Raw genomic sequence first — 23,912 nt, 5'->3', positions numbered from 1 at the left:
CTTGCAGTCCACTGACAGTAGAAAGAATCAGTAAATCTCACCTGTGTCAGCCATGTCAGCCATATGAACAGAGCCAATCCAAATGGTTTCACAGAAGATGCAGCTGCTAGAGGCGGTATGATCATTATGCTTATTATTTAAAAATAAACAAGAAAACCCTAAAAATTGTAAAGAGTTACAGGCACTGGAAGTTTGGAAGGTTTTAAGGAGTAGAAAGTGAATATCTTTCAAGCTGGCATCTCATGAATGTGTTAAGATTTTTCAGCTTACATTTTCTTCTGTAATAATGTAGTAACGTGAGAAGTCAATAACAAGAGCAGCACGGAAGAGAGCAGCGCCATAACTGTAGTTCAAAATCCAGTTTTCCTCACAGAAGCTGACAAAACCTGACAACTAAGCCCACCCTTGGAAAAAAGGCAAGCAAAACTTTGTCTGCTCAGGTGCAGCCTTTCCCGTTCAGTGGGATCATAGCAATAGACAGAGCTTGGAAAGAGTAAACGTGATTTCTTTCTTAAATCCTCTACGAGACCTTTGGGGCCTTCCGATGCACTGTACATAAGCATAGTCTGGTTTTATTATCCTGCAAGAAGTGGAGGTGGTCTGTCTGCTCGGCATGAATTGCTGTCAGCTGTTTGTCTACTGCTGTGGAGTCCCATAAAGTAATAGGATCTAACCCACGGCGGGCTCGCTTTTCAGTGTGCAAAGAGAGCCAACACAGAGAGAAAATGGGCACTCTGCACAATTTAACCACAACAATATCATTCTCAATGGGGAAGAATAACACTGTCAAAATTAATGATACGGTTCTGTGAAATTGTGAAACTGTTTAAATACTCAGATAAGCTTTTACATGTCTATAAGGATAAGCTTTTCTATGTCCATTAAAACACCACAGAAGTCCAAATGCACAATCCGTGTGTGGAAATTTCAAAATGCTGATTATTGGAACCTGGGAAAAGATTTTTCTAGGCTTGCTCTGTGCCTGCATTTCTTTTCTGAAGCATCCACTATAGCTCCCTGTCAGACAGGACAGATGAAACTCTAAACGTAGTATGGTTGTTCCTAAGTTCTTAACTTCTTATATCCATTTAAAGATCAATACATTCTTGTAAGCCTTACATTTTGTTTGGATTTCTGTAACTTGTTATTATATGGAATGGTGATGTCACGTCATGAATCGTACTCAGATCAGGCTCTGAGCCACTGATATAATTTTCATGATATCAGAAAACTTGGGTTCTACATGATGAAGCTCTAACTTGTGGCCTTATCTCTGTTTAATAAGGTATGGAAAATCGATTACCATTTTTATTACAGGAACAACTGAAAATCCCAATAATAATTGGGTCTGCATTCAACTTTATAAATGACCTCTGCTTCAAGTTACTTCTAAAATTCAAATCAGTCCTTCAGAAAACTGTCTTTGCTATTTTAGAATGCAGTAAGAACTGGAGCGAGGTGAATGTCACATCATTCTGGGGTTCTCTGTAAACATTTGATTGCTAAATTTAACTTTCAGACAAGCTTGTATCTGCTTAATGGATAGGACGGTGAGCAAACAAGGACACATTTGCTATGAATATGTTCATGAATACTCTAAATGTACAAGTTTCGGGAGCGGTTGCATCACATGACACTCGTGTCTCTGGGTTTAGAATTGTACAGGGAAATCCTCAGTCCTGCAACTTAGGCTTTTTTTTTTTTTTTTTTACACAGGCAATGTGAAATACAGGAAAACAATACAATTTTTTTAAGTAGTAGCACTAGCAGAATGGAGATAAACCCTATTTGATCTCCCAGGTTTTGAGCCAAAAGAATATGACAGCAGCAGAATTCAATTAATTTCCTAAGCACAGAGGTATCAGTTCCCCCTTTGAGTTATCAAGGAAGTCACACTGATGTTAGCCTGAGTAAATCACATAAATCCAGACCAGTAGCACGCATCTATCAGACTGGCATGTGCTGGCACAATCTCATTATTTCATGAGCAACAGTGTCACTGTGGACTCTCTTCCCTGGTTTTGAAAGCAAATACAGTTAGTTGCAGAAGTAATAGACCCCAGAAATTCAAATGTGATGGGTATGGCTCTGCTGAGTTACCAGATATGTACTAGGAAGGTAAGATACAGTGAACAATATTCTAACTGTCGCCGTCTATAAACATGGGTTAGTCACAATCAACAGTGCGACGTGCACAAAGCAGACACATTAAACAAGCAGCTCTTGTTTTAACAGCCCAGCTATCAGCCCTACATCTAGGTATCATTTGCAGCAGGAAAGTTCTAATATACATTCAACTGAATACAAGTAGACTGGCAATGTCGAATTGCACATGGCCAGAAAAAAACAACTGTTTCCTGGAATCTTGCACAGTCTACGTTGCAAAATACAGCAATTGAAACATTTCCAAAAAATTGAATTCCCTGGACCTAATTAAAAGGCTGATACGAGAAACTCTTTTGAAATAAAGGCAAGCATTGAAGTTCTGCCATAGGTCAAGATTTTGCTGAGCCCTTTACTAAACAGTGATGATACACTCTGAAGTAACCTTTGATCCTGCAGGGCCTTTCTAAGAACTGAAGTAAACAGTGGTCTTAAGGGACACTGGGAACTTGTATGCTTGCCATTATGTCTCTCCTACACTGCTATGGACCCAAGGGCGTAAATTCCCATTATTCTGATAAGCATATTTAAATAACAATTTTTAAAGCAGCTGCCAGAAATCTCACCACAAGATACTCTGTCATCACCGGTATAGACACCTGAAGGATGCTTGAGGCAGTTGTGCATGATGCGGTTTTAAAGTCATCTGCAATAGATCTGCATGTGATATATCCTTTCTTTCTGCTCCTAATGATGTGTTTGGGTTTTAACTAGAGATCTGGGAATGATCTGGCATTTTAAACAAATGCTTCTGCTAGAAAATGAAATATATGCACCCGTTGGTTTTTTTACCATCTTAGACCCTGCACCAATTCTGGAGCCTGTCACTTCTCAAACAAGCATTAATAGTGGCCCTTACATCTGAAACTAAGGTCATTTCTATTCCCAGTAGGATGGGGACCTGAAAATAAGCAGTATTTATCCTAAATATCCCAGTTCTAGCCAGGATGAATACAATTCAATGAGCCTTTGCTAATGCAAACCAGACTTCTGCATGCTCATGGGATGCTGTCATTAATCCTTCGAGGACATAAATGCACAGCTGGCTTAGTTTACTGCCAGCATCTTTTTTTTTAAATGACCCATATATGACATTTAATGTACTTATGCCCTGTTTCAAGGAATTTACAATCAAAAATGCAGTCAGAGCATGTTAAATGTTACCTTTAGCTGTTATTGCCAGCCTAATCACTACAGTGTATAAAAAGTCACTCACAGAGGATTATAGGAGTCTCTCTCAGTTACTGAACAACATGGCACACCGCAGAACGGCAAATGATCATGTGATGAAAGATTGTTGTGAGTCCCTTCAAGTAATAAGTACAATCAGGATTGTTTTAAGAACCATAACTTATGGTTTGGAGGGAGGAGGGGTCTCCAACAATAAATTTCAGGCTTAATGATACAACAGCGTTGCACTTTGCACAGACTGTATTGATTTCCCCCCCCCCCCCCCCCCCCATTTAGTTGTTTAAAGTATCTACAGAAAACAAAACCAAGAAAAACCTACATTCACTACAAAGACCTACTACTTTTTTTAGTCTATCATCTCAGATAAAACTGTATCTTTAGATTCTGTGTGAGATATATAGACAAACACCAGTCTGTTCGATAGTTTTAACTCAAGCAACAAACAAAAACCATCAGGCTTTATTGTGGGACAAAGCTGAAAGGAATGCAGAAGTGCTGTAGCATATCACTCCTGATTCTGCTCTGATTTCAGTGCGACCCTTTCAGATCTACAAAGCCTTTTACATTCACCCTACTGGAAACTTTAAAAAGTAGAATATGCCATGCCTGAAATGTTTTCATGAAATTCTGGTATGTAGCTATTATAGCTTTAAAAATTAAAATAGTGGCATTTCCAGCCAAGTAGTATGGGTAAAAGGGGGTTTGTTTTAGATGCTTTTGGATTGTGAGGATTTTGAACTCTTATTTCATATATCTCCTGAAATGTAATGTTGCTAATTACTAACAACCTAGCAGTAAAACTCTGGAACATATTCTGCTTTCATTTTTTATCCATGTCTGTATTAGAAATGAGCACAGACTATATTATCCCTAATGTTCTTAAATACAAACAACATGCTGTGAAGGCCAAATCAATCTTCTTCCTGATGTTTGGCTTTATTAAATGTAGAAATTGATGGTAAAATTAACCTCAAATTTCCTCTTAAGGATTTACAATTTTAAGGGTTTCTTCATCAAAAATGGTCATCCCACATGCTATATCCCCATTTTCTAATGGGCCACCTCCACCTACCTAAGAGTACATAAGCTAATAAGCTTCCTAATGCAGCCAGGATTCAACTGGAACATTTTTCTAGTGTGACTATACTTGCTTTTAAGGTGGAGAGTTACAAACTTCCCCCTCCCTTTTCAGTACGCACAGTAAAAGTTAGAACAACTTCTCCATCACATTTGGAACTTCATGGGAGTTTGAAGATGGATCAGAAAGGAACTTTGATATGAAATTTCTAGAAGGTGTGCATTAACAAGTATTTCTGCAGGTCAAATTTTATCCTAACCTGTCTTCATTCTAATACATAAATCCCAGGATTTGAAACTGTATTGTATCAAAAAACTGAGGGAAAAGATTAAGTGCCATATTGGATGCAAGAGGACTGTATCAGCATTAGAAAGTTTGGGATGTCATCCAAGGCTGAGGCAGATGAGAAATTTTCCAAAAGAGTTGCCCAAGGCAATAAAGTGGAAATAGAAAATATGATATAAAAACCTGGTTGCAGAAGTTTAAATATTAGTCACCTACTGTCAACTAAAATGAAAGGCTAAATATATTTTTATAAATACCTGGGGTTTTTAATTCTGCTATAACTCTATGATGTTAAATTTAATCATTGTTTTTACAATAAAATAATACAACTGGTATTGCCTACCGTTTCAAACAACTGCATTTATTTTAAGTCTTCCTCCTAGTGCTATGTTACAGAGAACTTCTGAGAACTGCTTCCTGTTTTTCATACAGATTTCCCTCTTTTCCTGTGGAAATCTATTGAGGAAACTCTATGAAAACAAAAGGAAGTATCTGTTTCTAAATACCTGTAAGATTGTCCAAAAGAATCGTCTTTACCCACTGTGGGGCTCCTGCTGAGGGTAGGGGCTGCATATGATGCGAGTAGCCCTGTGTCCCACAGAGGTAATGGTGAGCCCTCCGACAAGCTGCAGCCAGCTCAGATGCAGCAGGGAAGGGAGTCCAATAAAGAGGGAAAAACCTGCAATTCAACACTGTCTTAAAAAAAAAAAAAAGGGGGGGGGGGGGGGCGGGGAGAGAAAAAACAGAGAAGCAAAGAGCCAAAGCCTTTTGTTAGAATAATTTAGAGTAATGTTGATTGGGAAAACATGAATCTCAGTTACCCAACCTTCCTATGAGGAATTTTCCTAGTGACAACTTCCATCTGCCCCTCTCTCCTTCACCTCATTTATTAGGTCTCCTACTTGAGAGGAACCACAGGGCTGCACTACAGGCTGGGCTGTCCACATATGACTAGTTGTTATTCAGGGAGTAAGACACAGTAGCACTGAGCCATGTATGATTAAAGATCTTACCTATGTAATGTACCTTTTTTAATAACCTACTGTTAGTAAGTTCTCTAATACCTTAAATACGCAGCAGCTGAAACCGAATCACTCTCAGAAGTGGTTCTTGCATTGCTTCAATTACCTTTAAGGTAGCTCTGATTTGCTTTAGACATCTAAGTTTCTAGACGGTGGAGCTAGAAAATCTAAAACGAAAGTAGAAAATGTACTTAATGTATTTCAACATAATTCAGCGTCTGTTTCTGGTTTCTGACAGCCTGCTAGGCTCCACAGAATCTGGATGGAATTTACTCCCTGCGTACTGCAGTTCTGCTGCGTGGCTGAGCATTTCAAAGAGAAACTGAGCCGCAGGCATTGTTAAAGGATGGAAGGTGGTTTTGTTTCAATTTTTCATACCCTTGTTAAATAATCTATATGCAATTTCCAGGGCAGTAACTACTTGCTCAATCAAGTTTTCTGCTTGTTCGGTTAAAATGTAGTTGAAAAAAATAAGGGTGGGGCAGGGGGGAGGAATGAGAGTTATTTTAAGTTACTAATAAAATCTACCTGCTCCTTTGTCCTGCAAAAAGAAGTCCTATTATCACTTATATTCTAGTTCATTTCCAGGGCTTCTGTCAGGATTTCATTGTACCATTGTCCTAATTAACAGGGTACACCCCTCCCCCTGGGCAGCTCCGAAGGGTCCATGTGTTTGCGGCTTTAGAACATTATCCCAGCCGCACAGTATCAGTGCTGGATAAATTACAACACTAGGTTTTGCTCTTCCTAATAGAGACCATTATTGATCTTGGTTTTATCCCAGTAATACCTACTAATTTCAATCAGGTTAGGTCATGATACCCTCACAGTGACACACATTTATGGTAAGTTACACCATTTACATCCTACGGCAACAGTCCTGCGGTCTAAAAACACAGCCACATTTTATAAAAATACATGCATACGAAGAAGGTCTCAGAAAACTGACCTTAATAGTGCAATAACATTTCAAGAAATGAGAAACCATCAAGAGCTGGCCAATAATCCATTGATGTCAAGCAACACTGTCCAGCTAATGCTAATATGACCGTGTTACATTTTTGGTCTCTGTCTTTGCTGGCCTGCTGTGTGCCCAAGTTACACTTCTTAAATGTCTTTTAATGTATGCTTGTTCCCATAGCCTAGTTGCTTAACCATTTTAGCTTATAGTACCTTGAAATATTTGGTCTACTGGCAGTAATCTGTAAACCTGGAGTTTTTATATCTCATCATACATTAACCTACATTTATGGCATCAAGTGTTTCAGAAAGAGACAGAAACAAGCTAGTCATACCTTTTTTTCTCCACTAAATATTTGTATTAATTTATGTTGACTTTCTACAAATATTCAATGACATTGCATATGGCCACCCTGCAAATTCCAGGTGATTCTAACTGATAGAAGAGAGGGACAGTACTTCCCACGGGAGTGCTAAAGATTGCCCAAGCCCTGTATGAATCATGATTTTATGCTACTGAACATCATGGAAACAAATACAGTATAATCAGAGAAACTGAAAAATGGCTTATAAAGCAAAAGCTTGAGGAAAGCAGTTAAATGAACTTGTATAAACCATAACCTGAACGTGGATCAAGTCAATTATTTCAAAACAGTAACACAGAAATCTTTACTTAGTAAAACGTTTGAGGTGTGTGACTTCATTTATGTAAGGATTGCAACCGATACAGTGAAACTAAACTGTAATTAAACTGGTTTTATGTCAATGAGACTACACATTTGGTTAAAATTATGCACCTGCTTAAGTATTCTGCTGTAGTAGGAAAGATATGTAAAGTTTAAACTTAGATGAAGTATGCTAAATTTGGTGATAAAAACAATGTAAACCTGCTTGGTCTAAGGTTCATCAGATAAAAAAATTGAAGGTACTGCTAAGACAAGCAGAGGTCCACCCAGGGAGAAAGAAGATGAGCCAGAGTGCTAAACATACAGTGTTAGAAATCAGTTCTTACATGCAGAGAGCAGCCATGTGTGGTTATATTACATTTCTGTCACTGGCTTTTCAACCTCCAAATAATGTTTCTTATTCAACCATATAACCAATAAAAGATGAAATAGGAGCTGCTATATTTGCTGTCAAAATATACCTGGGACCCTAATAAATGCAGGAATAGTAGGCAATCATTTCTGATCTCTGTGAACTGGCAAATAATTTATAAACATTTGGGAAGGAAGGTAATTAATTTGGGATTAGTATAAAGGTAGTGTTATTTTTCACAAGTCACCTACCAGAACAATAAAGGCTTCAAGAAAGCAAAGAACAGGTTGCTTTCAGGAAACTTAAAACTATTTCATAAAAGCATCGGAATAGCAGGCACAGAGCTTAAATATGAAGGAGCATGCAGAATTATACAGTATATAATAGAGAAATAGCACTCTAAAGATCTAAGGATGTTTTTACAAACATCAGTGAAACAGAAAACACAGCAGTATGAGGTAATTGTTATTCTCGTTTCCTGATACAGGATCTGAGGAACATGGAAGTTGCAACTTCCCCACGTTCACAGCAGACAGTTGCTGGCACGGACACCTCAGGCTCAGGGCTCACCCTAACTCCGTGTTCCCTTCGTGCTCTGAGTTTCTGGGCTCAGCAGGTCTCATACAGGGAGCACCTGGGAGCCTGCAGGGACCAAACGACTGGACAGGCTTTTATGCAACTGTTCTGTGAGAGCTTAAGAAATACCCGATTTGCATGCAAAATCAATGGTTGCAGCCCCTCCTGTTAACATACATTAATGTCATATTTTCCCAAATGCTTAGCAAAAGCCAGTCAGAAATAACCTGCAGCCAGCTTAAGGCATCATATTGCTGTTAGAGTGAGCCATCTTCCTTTTCTGTCACTCCACATCCATGAGGCTCTAAACCTATGAAGTTCTGAAATAAGTCCTGAAGGAATTCACCTGCCAGTAAATAAGTACTTTCAGTTTATACCACGTTTGGTGATACCTGCAGTTTTGCATACATCAAACAGAGAACTAAAAACTCTTTTGTTTTTACATTCTAGGAGTTGAATTCGGTAGGATCTCCACCCTGTTGATAAGTACTGCCTGACTCTGTTTAGGAAGAACACTTTTCTTTATCTAGGAGACATTGAAAGGATCACTGGACATCTGACCTTTACTGACATACACTCTAGCATGCAGGAGATAACGGAAGGATTCCTTGGGATTAAATAGCACACATCTACGTGAAGGAATACATGAGGGAGCTGGTTTGTTATACAGGCAACGTCAGAAGGAGATTACAGGACCACAGCTCTGCTGCTCTACTTTTTCTGGCTTATATGCTTTATATCAAGTATCTTGGCTATAGCTATCAGTATTTTAGAATTTCATGGTATTTTAGTTATTAGTTTTTGGTTGTGGGCTTTCAAGCATCTTTCTGTAAAATACAAGTCAGGATACTGGGAGAGAGAGAATTCTAAAAATAAAAGTTTGTAGATCAGGAAGGACAAATAGACTTAGGAGAATACATAGACACAACTCATGCATATGTAGTTAGGGGGGATGTGTGTGTGTGTTTGTATTCACATGGCTCTGTTGCTAGTCCTTATGGGCTGGGCTAAAAGGAGGTCTCAAAAGATGTCCAGAGAGAGGTTTTGCCAATGGGACTCTCTGCCTGACTAGAAGCAAAGAGGGCTGGAAATCACAGAATACCAGTTTGGAAGGGACCGCGAGGATCATTTGGTCCAACCTCTCTTGGCAAAAGCATGGTCTTGAGTGAGAACATGTTCTCACATGAGCTTCAGCCTCAGTTCAGATCCATACTTCCTGATAAGATGGAGAAGTAAATTGTTTGCACTGCTTGTCTGAAAGGGCCTTGTAACATATTGCCAATACAGGGTCTTCAGCAAACTCCAGGCAGAAGGATCTACATCCTGTCCTAGAGTGGGGTTGGAGAATGCTGACCCGAGGAAGAACACCCACAAGATGTAAAGTATCTTGTGGAAAGATACTTCAGCCCGGCACAGCCCCAAGTGCTGAAGCAGCAGCCAGCAGGCTGGCCACAGGCCACTGCAATACCGTCAGCTTCTCTTCTGCTGTAGCTGGGAAAGGGCTGTTATGGCACCATGTGAGGCCCAAAAGAAGTCTTCTTAACTCACCTGCCCATAGCCAGGTACTCCAAATTACTGCTGCACCCACATGGCCTATTAGGAAGGTCCACAAAGGGGTGTTTTGCTCTCTGGCTGGAAAGGTTTAGCCATGTTAGTGTTACAGGCAAATGCTGTTACTTAAGCAACAGTTAGTCAGTGGGTCAGTACATTGAATTGACCCTTCTGGTCTTTCAGCTATCCCTCAGTATCGTCTCTTAAGACAAAGACTGCTGTGCTGCTTAGCATTATTGTGGTGTCTAGCACCAGTTCCAAGTCGACATACACTCTGTTGAGTCTTGTGGACTTTTGCAATAATTCTGACATTGCCAGCTTAACACAAATTTCAGTTATACTAAATCAAAACAATTGTTCCAATACGGAAGGAAGGGAAACTCAAGAGCAGAGCTGTGTAACAGATAAGAATAGAGAGTAATGGATCTATGACTTCCATTTCCATGACTAGCAGGAAAGTTGAACCAAGGTTTTTAATTCAGACTTCCAAGAAATCTTCTGCAAGCTTTAGCAAATAGCTTTTGGGCTAATAGTTCAATCAAGAACAAGTGATGCTTGAACTTTTCCAGCTTTATTTAGATCTGCATTGTGTGCACCTGAATGCTAGACTTTCAGTGCAAATAGCTGAATTTCTAGCTAGCAGGGTGTGGCAACAGAGTTCTTTATTCCAGTGGAACAACATCTGGAAATCATTTCCTTTATTTTGTTACAAAAGAATTCATTAAGGGGCAGGAATATCTGAATGACATAATTCCGAAGTGAAGTATGCTTCTCCTGGGTAGTGCAGTGACTATTAACCATAAAATACCCCACACAGAGCAAAAAGCAGTTTGGTTCATCAAGGATATACTCAAGAACTACTGCCATGCAAGATAATCCCTTGCTAGGTACAGGATTTATAAAAGCAATTACCTCATTTGTTTAGCCTAATTATCAAATGTTATCTTCCATGGAACAGCCCAAATGACTAATAGTTTATTAATAATGGTAAACTAAAGTTTCAAGGCCAAAAAAGGTTAAGGAAAACACCAAACAGTGAGACTCAGAGATCTTGAGCTGCGTTTCGGAGCTGAAAGGAATGTATTCTGTAAGTCACAGAATGAAACCTGCCCATGCAGTTTTAATTCAGCTTCCTTAGCCATTTATTTGTAAGAAATTTATGTATGTATGAGTGTGTGTATCCATGCATAAGAGAACTTAGGTGGGTTTTGCTTAATGTACTAGTATTTATCTTAATTATAAATGTGGCCTTAAATGTTACATTGAAAATGAATGATTATGGTTTTAGTATCCTCTTCATCCCAGTACAATATACCAGACTAGAAAGATTACATTCAAAGTTTTCTGCTAATTTTAGGTGCCCACTCTGACTTATCTCAATGTTCACAGTATCTAGTACTTCAGAGCAAACCACACAAATCATAACTTCCATGATCCCACGCTTCAGCTGCAGTTCTCATGCCCCATAGTTTCAAATTCCATGCCGAAAGAAAAATCAGGACTCAATTATTATCTGTACACATGTAACACAGTAATTATGTGTAGAAAGCCTAACTAAAGTAATTTGCCTAGCATTATGCAGGGTCTCTGGCAGAGACAGGAGTAGAAACTACTTCCTCAAAGGAGCATTTAGTTGCTTTAACAAGGACACTATCCATTCTGTTCCTGTGTGGCTCACCTGACTTGCTACTTTTAGCTTCTGCAGTAGATGAGAAAGGAACCTCCTGGCAGAATTTTCCTTCTCTCTAAAGTTGTTGTCCATCCACAGAAATCATTCAGCCCCTGCCTTGAATGAGGCAAAGGTCACATAGGAAAAACAGACTGCGATTTTACAAATAGTAGCTATATTGTAACGCATGTGCTCCAGGGGTTAAGGCAACCTCCTGGCATCTTGTAAGTTGAGAACCTTAAAAAAAACAAATACACTTAAAACACAAGAATTTGTATCAGGTAGCATCATCATGACATCTGTGTTTTCCACCAAAAGGGGCAGATTCTCTACATTCTCTGCATAGATTTCTGCTTCGAGTTAACTGAGCAACGGACAGCACACTAAATTATCATCCTCCGTGTGGGCCTGCGGTGGGGGAGGGAGGAGAAACTAATTTGTGGATGGTTTTCGCAAACATTTACTGATAAGAGAGTAAATGGCAAGATTTCAAGGACTTGGGTAGCATCCCAAATTTTATCAGGGGGTGCGTTTGGCCCTTGAGCACTTTTTTCTGCGTATTTCATCTTTTGTCCCTTTATCTCTACACCAATCCCGTCTCCTTTCTCCATGGGCAAGTCTGCTGTTGCTGTAATTCTCATCCTCACTGTACCTATCCAAGGTGTAATTCAATCGCATTTTTCCACCAGCAGTAAAACCCAACCAAAGATCTCTCCACTTTCCTGCTCCTGTCTCTCCCCTGCATTTTGCCATCCCCTTAAAAATGCAGCTCTTAGGGCTATGCACTGATCCGAATTTTAAACTTCTCTCCAAAAATAAGAGAGGGATGAGAGATTTTAAACAAACCTCATTTCATAAATCCAGTTCATAGCAGCACAAGCACTTGCACAACTCAGATCATATAGGGTCAGGTACGAGAAGATGCAGAAGGGGAGCAAGGTTTAAAGGACAGAGGGAGTTTTTCTTCCAAATTTATTTAGAACTACTCCTTCAGGCCTAAAAAGCTCCTCTGGTCTTTCCTAGATGTCAAAGCCAGCAGTCCCTGTGCTAGTGCTCTTGTCAGGAAGAGCACTGAGCGTGCAAAAGGGAAAATCTTCCTGACCCTATTCTTGGCTGTTAGTGCCAGCTTGCCTAGCATAAACAGAGATTCACAGCTGTTGGCAGAGTTTTATATATTTCTTCATGGCCACAGACTGGAGCATGTTCAACACTTCAAAGCTCTTAAAAACAGTCAGTGCTCCAGACGAAGGAGCTAACAAGGCCTTTTAGAAATTAATTTACTTCTGTTATTTTTGCTTACCTGCAACCTAAAAGATCAGCCCAAGAAACATTTGGATTGTGAGAAATTCCACCCAAATGACATGGGAAAGCAATATGCAATGGAAGATATTTGCATCTAAATCTTTAAGAATCAAAAATGTCAGGAACACCAATGTACCACCCAGGAAATACATTTTTATAATCTGATCACAGATTTTAAGAAGTGGAGTAACAAGCAAGCACTTGACAAATGAACAATAACAACCTGTACTAAGAGTAGCTAATTTCTGAAAAACAATTTCCCCCAAACAGTCTGATCTTACAGAAGTTGCTCTTTGGAATGGGACAGTGTGGACAATAAAAGGCACGTTTTATTCTGTAATTTCACTATGTCTGCACAAAGGTTTCCGTTGTCTCAAAAATGCTTGAAATCACCATAGGAAGAGCACTGCATGACAGCAAGGCAACTCTGCTACTCTCTGCTACGTGTGATGGCACCATTGCCAGATTTGCCTGTTTATATACAATGTGCAGAAAGATGGAAAGATTCTGCAAGAAAACACATTGCCATCAGTAGTTTTTTTTTTTCCTAGAGGATGGTGATTTTGGCAAGAAAGTGAAAATCATCAGCCAATAACAGGAAAACTCTCAGAACTGTAACCAGTATTACAGAGGCTCTTTAACTACAAACTTTTCCTTATTTCAGTATAAAACCAGGATATTTAGTCATCTCTATTATAGCTACTAAAAATTCATACTTTTAAAAATTTATATTTAATGCTTTACAGCTCAAGATATTTAAAACCTGAGATTAAGAAATTTAAAATCTGAATCAATCATAGAAAGTTCATTCAGACAATTTCTGTTGGAGAATGATTCACAGCTTACAGCACCACCCAAAGACAGATGTATTCAGAAAACCTACACGCACATTCAGCTCCAGTGTGAAAACATATTTGATCTGAGCATTAACTGAAAAGTCATAAATAAATAAAAAATATGCATACTTTCTAAACTCTGTAATTCCCTGTAGGGGATAAGCCAAAACTGAAACCATTCTGAGTTCCCTCAACTCTGACAGTTTGGGTAAGACAGTACAAAAAAATCACACCTCATTTTGGTTAAAAAACATAAGTCATACACTTTTACAATAAAGTATAGCCTACTTTGTATAACTATACTTAGGGAAATGTAGATATTCGCACAGCTGTTTGATCTGCTCCAAATAAGTCTCTAAAAGAGACTGGTTAAACATCTGTAAATGCGAAGCTAAATAATTCCTCGGAGTTATTTTATGATTAGTCAGGAATTATTTAAATTAAAGATTTGTCTAGCACCAGAAGCAGGTGGTTTTTGCTGCAGTTAAAGGTTTCCATAACAATAACAAGAGAGCCAATTAAAAGCCAATTAGTCATGGACATTACTTTAAGGTCCAGTACTCTGCAAACTCTCCCGTCTTCAATTTTCCCTCTCTCCAGCTGCCCATTATCCTCAGTACAAAGACTTGAAAATGAATGTGCACTGTGTGCCTGTCTCCATGGAAGCCTTGCCCCACTGCACCGTACGCAAATGCTTCCCAGGCACCTTCAGCACTACTTTCCCCTCTGATCTTTGCCCTAAACAAACGTGCTGTTTATTCACTCTTCTTCTCATTTTTGAAGACCTGTTTGATGCTGTATGAATACTAATGAGAAAAGAATTAAACCTATGTTTAAGAATGAGTGAAGATTCCTCCTTTTAGCATTTACCATGACAGCGAAAACATACCGGTTGGCCTCTTTCGTTATGCTCGCCTTTAAATCTTGAAGCCTCTGCCACTTGAAAATTAAGAGTGCAGATTCGGCATTAAAGACAATAAAAAGCTCCCAGATATGAAAAAATGACCTAGTGGTTAAATCTCATGATGAGAAATCAGGAGATCATGGTGTTCCATTGTTCTACTACCAAAGAACACCACCATGACTCTATTCATGCCTCTACAACCTCTCTTGCGAACAAGGATGAAAAACTGTGTACTTTAACAATGTGAACTAAGGGAGCATGAAGCAACCCTAAGAAATTAAATCTTCTGTACTGTTCAATTGCATCTGCTTTAAAGACCAAAAAACAAAGAAAATCCAGTCAGAAATTTGAAATATCCTCCAAAGTGATTGTCAGATCAATGGCAAAAATCAAAAGAAGAAAACAACCCCTTTCTTCCCATAGATAGCAAAAATTCATTTGTCTCCTTAATAATGCTATTCTTTTAGTTCTGTGCAACATTTCTGATTGAAACCTTCTTCAATCCATGTCCTGTTTGGTTTCTAGTTATAGTTTAATGGAATGGTAGGTTTATCCTTGCAGCTACACAAAGAGTATTAGCAGCGTCCTTCCCCTCCTCACAATTTCTGCATAGCCAAAAAGATCTCTAGCTCTGCCTCCCGGTCAATCTTTGGCACCAAATTTGGCAGATTATTGCCTTAAACTGGTTTTGGATGACATGAATGGAAACCAACTGTGTTTATACATCCCTCCTTTGGAAGCCTATAGAAGCCAAGACATACCAAACCAACAATTTTCCAGTTTTGTTATTTCCAACGGGTCCTTGACATTATTATTAGTCGATCAAATAAAAAATCTCTTGTTTGTTTTGGTTTTGGTTTTGGTTTTTTTAATTATTATTTCTGTATCTACTCCTGTTGCTGTTTGCTTTTTTTCTTCATTTTTATCTGTCGTGGACAAGCTCTGAAATTCTGGATTGTCTGGCCACATGTTCCTTCATACACATTTAAAATCTGCCCCATTCCTAAACACCTTGAAATAATTTCCACGCTTGGTTCTAGAAAACAAGGCTGTATCTTAATCTGTGTTGCCTTTTTATTTAGGTATAAGGTACACTAACTTTGCTATATTTCTTCTGTTGGGGAAGCTAAAGCACAATGCAATTTGATGCAAATGATAGAGCCTGTGCCAGGACCAAGATTTAAATTCTGGAGCACGTGGGTCTGAAAACCCTTGCTGAAAACTTACATTTCTTTCTAGTTTCCCAGATGAACATCTCTGGAGAGGACAGACATGGCTGCCTTTAACCAATATATTGGGCAGAAAGACCTAACAAAATATGCCATCTGTATGACTCCCTTAATTTCTCCATATTAAGAGAGAGCTGATGAAGTCCTCTCAAGAAAATTACTGTGGAATAATCAGAGTTTGTACTTTGTATTTCATCAACTAATTAGAAGTTCCCTTACAAGAACTACAGAGAAGCGAAAGCTATTTTTTAGGTCTGTCTTGAATCTCATCTAAGTAGAGGGAGTCTGCTATTCTAAGTCCTGAATTATATGGGAAAGATTGTTTTTTTCCACCAACTTCTTAATGTTCCTTGGACTGCAAGATAAAAGATCTAAGAAGTTAATACCACCAGCAGATCTCCCATTTAAACATCAGAGCATTTACCCACTTTTGCTGGAAAAGATTTTCATGATACTTGAATATTCATAATGTTTTATGGAATAAAATCTTAACCAACTTTGAGACTACAATGAATATTCACTGAAATGTCAACATCTCTGTATTATGTGAACTAAGTCTAGAAGTCTCTGAAATCCAAACAGATCTAAATTATACTGCAGCTCAAAGCTAAGAGAACAATCTGCACAGTACCAGCTCTAGTCCTCAAGAAATTATAAAAGGTTCTTACCGAGTACCAGACCCCAAAATATTTATCTTAAAATGAAGGAAATTAGCACATTTCAGAAAAATATAATATATACAGTCTTGTGAAAGGAAATACTACTATATCCCACAATAACTGTCCAGAACACTGAACCTCTGTAATGCCTCCAGGAGCCCCCATTTTGAATGCCCAAGCTTAACAGTGCTTTTTATTTGTGCACTACTTCATAATTATTTTTTCCAGAACTAATGAAGCTAAATGACTAGCCAGGCTCCATTCTGGAGACCGCTATTTCCCTTGGCTTTACAGGAAATCCAATTGTTGCTAAGCTAAATAATACCATAAATTGTAAATGAAATATGTCATTAGTTTTTATGCAGTCGGTTCTACTCAAGGGGGTAGAATAAGTGCTGGTTACTAAGCATGGTTTACCTCAGCTTCTGTCCCTACAGATATTTTGAAATATTGACTTTTGTTGTTGTTGTTAAATTCATGATCATACTTTCCCAAGCAACAAGGGAATGAGTATTGGTGTGGTTCTTCAGGAACTGACAGCAGCTGTGTTAGTTTGAACAAAAGCTCTCTGCAATACTTATCTCTCACTTGGCATCAGCCGTTCTATTACTACATCTAAAGTCCTGTTTCTAGCAGTAGTTGAATTTACAGGCAGGAAGTATTTAGATTTGTACAAAAATATCACATTATACAACTTGTTTCAGCAGGAGCAATTTGCTGAGTGTTTTAACTCTCACTTTTTGTTGATGACTATTTAATATGCTAAGAACAAGGAATATTCAATATTCACCAGACCAAAACTAATCTTAGGAAGAATTTGTAGGGAACTTAATTTACTATAAAAGCCCTGAATTTGGTTTGCTTTCTTCTGCGTATAAATTCTTTGGGAACTACATGACAGCTCCTACTGGGAAAAGTATAACCATGTTATTACACGGTCTAAATAGGAAAATATCCTGTATATAACTGTTGAAAGTAAACTGTTTTCTAAACAGTACAAAAGGAAGCAATGGAAATATTCTCTATAGGAAATGTATATTACATTACACAACATAGACGTGTAAGGTACACAAGCTTGTAATGGACTGGACTTGGTGTTCAGTTAGCTCCATACCTGAGAGGTAGCTTATTCCTACCTTGGAGAACATTTGGTATAAACCTTACATGTGTGGACTGATATGCCAAATTTCCATTTATCCAGTGTAACTATGAGTTTCTTACTACATTATAAGAGTCTGATTTCTTAAATCCTTCATAGCTCTGATTTCAGTAACATTTTGTGGAATTAAGTATTATGTATGTTGTGTGAAAAATCAAGACTCCTAAAATAAATTCGGTATTATGTGTAGCCTTTCAATTTCATAGTCCCTATTTACTATTTTGCATGTAAATAGGAGTGTCTCAGTTAATTTTCTTTGTCAACTATACTTCCATTGTATTTCCTCTAAAATAGCGATGCTGTCTTTCAGTACATCCCTATGAAATGTCAGGTAGGAGAACCAAACTGAACCAAACCAAATGAATTCCAATAAAAAGGGAGCAGTAACTCCAATGGACTCATCATGACTGCCATTTCACATTTCATTCCCATTCTTTCCAAAATGTAATATTTTATTAGATTGTGAGAAAATAAATCCATGTTACTAGATTGGTTAGATTTTGTTTCATGTACAGTAAAAGTTTCCATTTTACTACACCCAATGACTTGTACTGACTTACATGCTTGGGTCTCCTCTTGATTGGGTTAGAACATTTTCAACTCAACTACATGTAAACATAGTCTGGATTTTTCCTCTAACGTGCTACCCTGAATTTCCTTGGAGGTACTCCCCCAGTGCTGTACATTTAGGTAACTATACATTCCTCAGTTGGAACAATCATTGTCCTTCATTGAATTAAATTACTTTTTTCAAAATATATTTTGTTGGCAAGTTTAAGGACTCATATTCATCAGTTACATTATATGATCAGTGTGCCATCCCTGGAAAGCTGTTTCCTTTAAAAGATATAGATGTAATATCTACATTCCACTCGGAAAAATAGTTTCAAATTAGATTGTCAGCAATTCAGAAGCCTATTGCTGAGATGCTTCTTACCTATAACTCACTGGTTTTCAGATGTGTCACTCTGTTTATGTATCTTTCTCTCTGACTTTTCAGTCTCTGACACTGCTTCATCTCCAGTACTTGGAAGACTTAGCTCAAAACTGCGTGATATTTCTGACTACCAGTCCAAGTGACCAGATGCAAGACTTGCCACCCCGGCTGTGGTGTTAGGGTGCCCAGGGTAAAAATGAAGCACACACTGCCATATCACTGGAGAAGGGAGAGCCTATGGCCAGAGTAGACCGTTCCCGTATCAAGTTTCTAGATGTCTTTGACCTGAATTAAAAGCTGTAAGTAATGTTTAGTTCTTATTACCTAAGAACAGCTGAAATCCACCTTCCTTTGGTTCTTGGTGAAGCAACAAAATGCAGCCCTTGGAGGTTTGATTTAACAGGCACTGAAGGTAGATACCCCTGTTCTTCTACGGCAAGTCTGCACAGTCGCATTCAGTGGAAGCCATTCATGCACTATGCTGTGCACACTTATCTTGCTTTGTCAAATTTCCTACAAGTCCACTTTACCTTGCCCTTCTTTTCCAGGTCAGAAACGGTGAGATTTCAGCTTCCCTCAGGAAGCAGCCCGGAGCAGAAGGAGGGAGCAGCCTTACCAGATGGAAGATACTGCCTGTCTGCTGTGCAACAAGATCGACGGTCTCCCACTGGCGGAGCTGGGATTTCCGAGAACGGTAATAAACCCAACGCCCAACTCTTCATTTCCTCACTGATTTGTAAGATCCTCAGCAGAAAAGCAGTATAGATATTAAACCACAAAAGCCACAAACCAATCCTAATGAATCTTGAAATCCTAGACCTAAATAAAAGGGAATATCACAGCTTTCTACTTCTCACTCCCCACATAATTTTATGTTTAATAAAAGACTGAATGTATCACTTAGAGCTATGATTTAAAACTGCTTTTTTTCCATATGATTCACCTCACCAAAACCTTTTCCTGGCTTAAAAGTATGAAGTTTTCATTTCTGTATAAATAAAACCTTAGAACTTCAGCTAAAATAATTTCCAAGGAAACCATTTGCAGTTAATATTCTGTACAGTCACACTCTTTGGAAACATCCTGGCTGCTCCAGTAACTCTGACAAGGTCCAACCTGTTTTGCACAGGTAGCACTAACTACTGCCATAACGTTGCACGCTTGCGACTTCCCATGGGACTGCACGGAGCATTCTTTGAAAGTTCTAAAATCACTGGGTTTGCCAAGGCTGGCTCTTACTATCAATGACCTCGACTAGGCTTTTGCAGAGCAGACAGTTACAAGGGTTCTCAAAGAGACAGTAATTTGGGGGGAGTCATTTAGCTGTTGTAATGATGAGACACATTTATGATTAGACATCTTAGAAGCCAAACATCTTTCCCCACCCCTGGGTAGTGCTTTACGTGCCAGGTAGACAGCAAATACAAAGTTTGGTAAGTTTGGCTTACCTTCAGTGATTTTTTTTTTTTTGGACACATTTAGTTCAAAGGTGGCAAAAGCACTTATCTGACATAAACTGTAAGTAACAAGGCATCTTTACTGCAGCCTGGAGAGCTGTATGTAGTGACAAAAAATTAGATTTTAGGTATGCATTGAATGGAGCTGGCAAGCAGCTACTCAGGAATGTGAAAAATAATGACACGCAAATACAATGAACATTGTAGCATGTTCTCCATGTGGTTAGACTTATAAAATAAACCTGCTTTTACAAATATTTTTATCAAATTTGACACTTAAAGACAGTTTTTATGTCTAACCCACACTACGCATATTTCAAGATTTAAAAATGTGAAAAAGTGTTCCATCAAATAAAAAATGATTAGTTAGACAGAAAAGAAAGATAACTCAGAAAGTTGAACAAATGTAAAGAAGTGTGTGAACATCTGGGGTAAACTTAGATATAATAGATAAATAAATCTAGATGCATATTTATTTTTTATATATATATACTTTAATAAATATTAATTTCTTAGAGCAGAAGAGCACTTCCATCAATGGAATTGGGTAAGTTAGCTACTTTACAAATTAATATCACAATAATGAAGTGCTGTATGTTTCTAGTGAAAGAATTTTTTTTTTTAAGCTATTAGCTTAGTAGAAGAATTTTAATAAAATACTTGCTTTATGTTAAGAGAAATGAGTAAGAAATTTTGCTTTTCCCCTCTGGTTTCCAGTCCTGCTAATCATAACCTAACAAGGGGGATGTAAAGATAGTCTTTTTTGCACACACATTCAATCAGTGCGGAGGACATTCTGGTGGGGGGGGGGGGTGTGAACAAAAAAAAGCATTACAAGTGCCTTAGATACCATAACGTGAAGACATCTTGAGATTCACATGCTTTTTCCTCCATTTTTAAAAACCTAACCTGAGTGTCTGCTATGCCAGAGGCAGCAATAATTTACTGAACTAAACACAGCAATGTGAAGCTCTGCAAGGGATCCATAGTGTTGGGCAATCAGTTCTCATGGCTGCCACAGCAGCTGTAAACTCTGATCGTTATCCCTTTGGACTCTTGTGGCAAGAAAATAAATGTTGAGAGAAAAGTTCACCACTAATGTATCACAGATTGAAAATAGAAAGTCTTTTTTTGTTGTTTTGGCAGCGCACAGCCTCACAGAAAGAAAGTGCTGCTAATAAATTAGTCTGTACAGTATAAGGATTGCCATAAAAATGTAGACATTCATTCTCTAATTAAAGAGCAATATTCCATGCAACTAAGCTTTGTTCCTGCTTAAGCAATAAATTACTGAACATGATAACCTATAAATTAGGCACACTGAATGCTACTGGAATGAAAATTGCAGTAACATACGTATGCTGACTGTTAACCAAAAGAAAAGAAAAAAAAAAAATCTCCAGGTCATTTTTCCTTTGTTGCTGAAAATAGACCTGAGAGGGGATTAAACATGCTGTTGGCTGGCAGTGGGGCAGCAAAGGCTCCTGCAGAGGTGTGACACGGCTGCTCGCCGAAGGGGATCTGCCAAGGCACGTGGGTGCGAGCCACTGCTGGCTGCCTGCTGGTCCGGGGCCCGGTTGCTACATGGAAGCCCTTCTAATAGCAACAACAGAAAATGGTATTTTAGCTTGAACTGCAGGTGCTTGTGTCCTTGAAATGAGACAGAAAATCATTTACCTGAGAGTCTCTGCTGGGTGATTCATCCCTTTGAACCCCCCTTCCTGTGCTGAATGAACTAAATATACACAACACTTGTAACGCTACCTAAGGTCAAAAGTGTTTCAATATTTGAAGAAACAGCATTTGAGTTGATCAGTCTGTTAGACTTCATTAAACCTGTTTAATTAACTGGCAGTGATTAAGGTGAATGATTATAAAATTTAAAATCATGTTGACATTGGCTTAACCTGATGTCAGCTCAAAATCAATGTTCAGAATAAAGATGTGGCCAGTGCTTTTCGTGTACTCAATGTGTCAAAAGACTTGCAGTAAGTTACGGGCATCATAATCATCCTCTAAGTCCCGGTAAATATCTGCTTGTGATAAAAAGGCATTAAATGCAATAGCTTTTATAAGATACAGCTAAAAGAGTATTGAAGTATTACTGTGTATGTTTACTGTATTGTAGACAGTTCATTTATAATTTATCTGGCATGCGAGGAGGCTTGGGTAAAAAAAGATATAATGAAACATTAGATAGCTATGGATCTAATATTACATTTATATATTGAAGTCACTGTCCCTACAAAACACACGCTTATATCAAATTCTTGCACTCTGAATATGTGTTCAGCTGGGACAAAGACTCTGCAAAAAAATCTTACATTGTACAATGGTTTCTCATTCCTCTTGAAAAGTGTAGATTCAATTGTATACGTGAACAGTAATTGCCCCCCCAATAACACAGTGATCCTTCACACTTATCCTTACATTATAGTTACTTAAAGGAAAGAAAAGAATTGAAGTGAAACAGCTAGAAGTTACCCGCAAGAGAGTGTTGAAGTATTCAAGACTCTTAAAATAATGATCTTTTCTGAGGGTCCCTTAAAGCCCCTTTCCGTGGCTGCTGAAGGACCCTGCATTGTGCTTCACTGGGGTTTTTAAAAACCTCACTTCTTTCTGTCTCAGTCTCCGGAGTTTGAATTGCCAGAGCTGCAGCACCCCGGGGTGGTTGTTTTGTTGCTGAGCAGTTGTTGGTTTCTCGAGCAGAGGATCAGCTGTTCCGCTCTGTGGAGGGCCAGGCTGCCTCTGATGAAGAGGAGGAGAAGTGGGCAGGAGACCAGCCATCCCAGGCGGACCACAGCAAGACAACACTGGCCAAGCTCCCTTGCTGTGGCAGCGGGTAGGTTTCTGAGATTAACATTATTTGAGCCCTTTGCAAAGATTATTTCATGACCTGAAGGCACTGTGGCTTCAGTAAGAAGCAGTAATACTATACTGCAAAATCAGCAGGCCCTTTGCTCATCCTTTGCAGCCCATAGGAGACAACATGCTGGATATTCCCACCTAGCCCTAATCAGTGCCAGCTAGGACGCTAACTTGTGATTTGTGCTGCCAAGACTTTTGCAGGAAAATTAGCTTTTACAGACACAGACCTTCATCATGAGGTTTCGCTAACCTTTTTTATTTTTTTTAATGTATATATAGATGTGATGAAAAAATGTGGAAAAAGCTCATGTCTTACTTGGACACCACCAATACTGATGGCTACGAAACAGCCCCTGCAGAGCTCACAGAGAGAATCACACAGCTAACTGAACAGCTTGAGCTTAAAGGGCATGAAGTGAAAAAACTGGAAACAAATATGGAAGAGGTAACAGGTGCCAAGCAGAGTGTGAAAGAGTTAATGTATCTTTAAGTAGCTGCATATACATATACATTTATATTTTACTCTGGCCATTCCGCTCTCTGTTGCTGATGTCTCTCAGTTTGTCAGCTCAAACATCTCATGCTTTCCTGTTACACCCACATTTCCAGCATGGTTCCTACATGAAACTCCATTTGTCTGGAGGATGAGACATACACCAGGCACAGTACAACACAGGCTCTTCAAATACCAGCCTTTATTTAAATGGTTTAAGATGCTCACTGATGCTATGTTTGGGACTGGTACCACTGTAGACCAAAGAGCCACATGTCAGCCATAGGGTTACTATAGGCAGCTTTCAGTGGTTCCTTGGTGTGGATGAAATGCTCCTCATGTCCTAAGACATCCAGCTCCTCTGGGAACACAATAACTTTCCAAGAAATCCCTCCAGCCGACTGAGATGCAGGGGCTCACTGTTTTGGAATCTCTCAGAGGAGATCATCCAGTTTACTCTGGTGGGTTCTCGGGCTTAGACTGATTTATAAATGTTTTTAAAAAATTGGTTCTCAGGCTTAGCAGCATGGTTAGC

At 38.7% G+C, this 23,912-nt stretch overlaps 2 protein-coding genes across 6 annotated transcripts in view; one reads left to right on the top strand and one right to left on the bottom strand.

Annotated features, from left to right (window-relative positions):
* CFAP92 (cilia and flagella associated protein 92 (putative)) overlaps positions 1–23,912 on the bottom strand; it is a 121,668-nt gene that overhangs the window by 57,426 nt on the left and 40,330 nt on the right. The window lies entirely within an intron of this gene.
* The window catches only part of EFCC1 (EF-hand and coiled-coil domain containing 1), a 56,654-nt gene that overhangs the window by 19,778 nt on the left and 12,964 nt on the right, over positions 1–23,912 (top strand). For all 3 annotated transcript variants that reach the window (XM_074836678.1, XM_074836677.1, XM_074836676.1), the window contains exons 3-5: positions 19,108–19,253; positions 22,726–22,858; positions 23,164–23,329. In XM_074836678.1, coding sequence (XP_074692779.1) covers positions 19,108–19,253; positions 22,726–22,858; positions 23,164–23,329 — 445 coding nt within the window. The remainder of the gene's footprint in view (positions 1–19,107; positions 19,254–22,725; positions 22,859–23,163; positions 23,330–23,912) is intronic.

Source organism: Strix aluco, chromosome 11 (assembly GCF_031877795.1).
Source record: "Strix aluco isolate bStrAlu1 chromosome 11, bStrAlu1.hap1, whole genome shotgun sequence".
Lineage (NCBI taxonomy): Eukaryota > Metazoa > Chordata > Aves > Strigiformes > Strigidae > Strix > Strix aluco.
The sequence above is the reverse complement of the archived record's forward strand: the minus strand, read 5'-3'. Positions and strand labels throughout refer to the sequence as shown.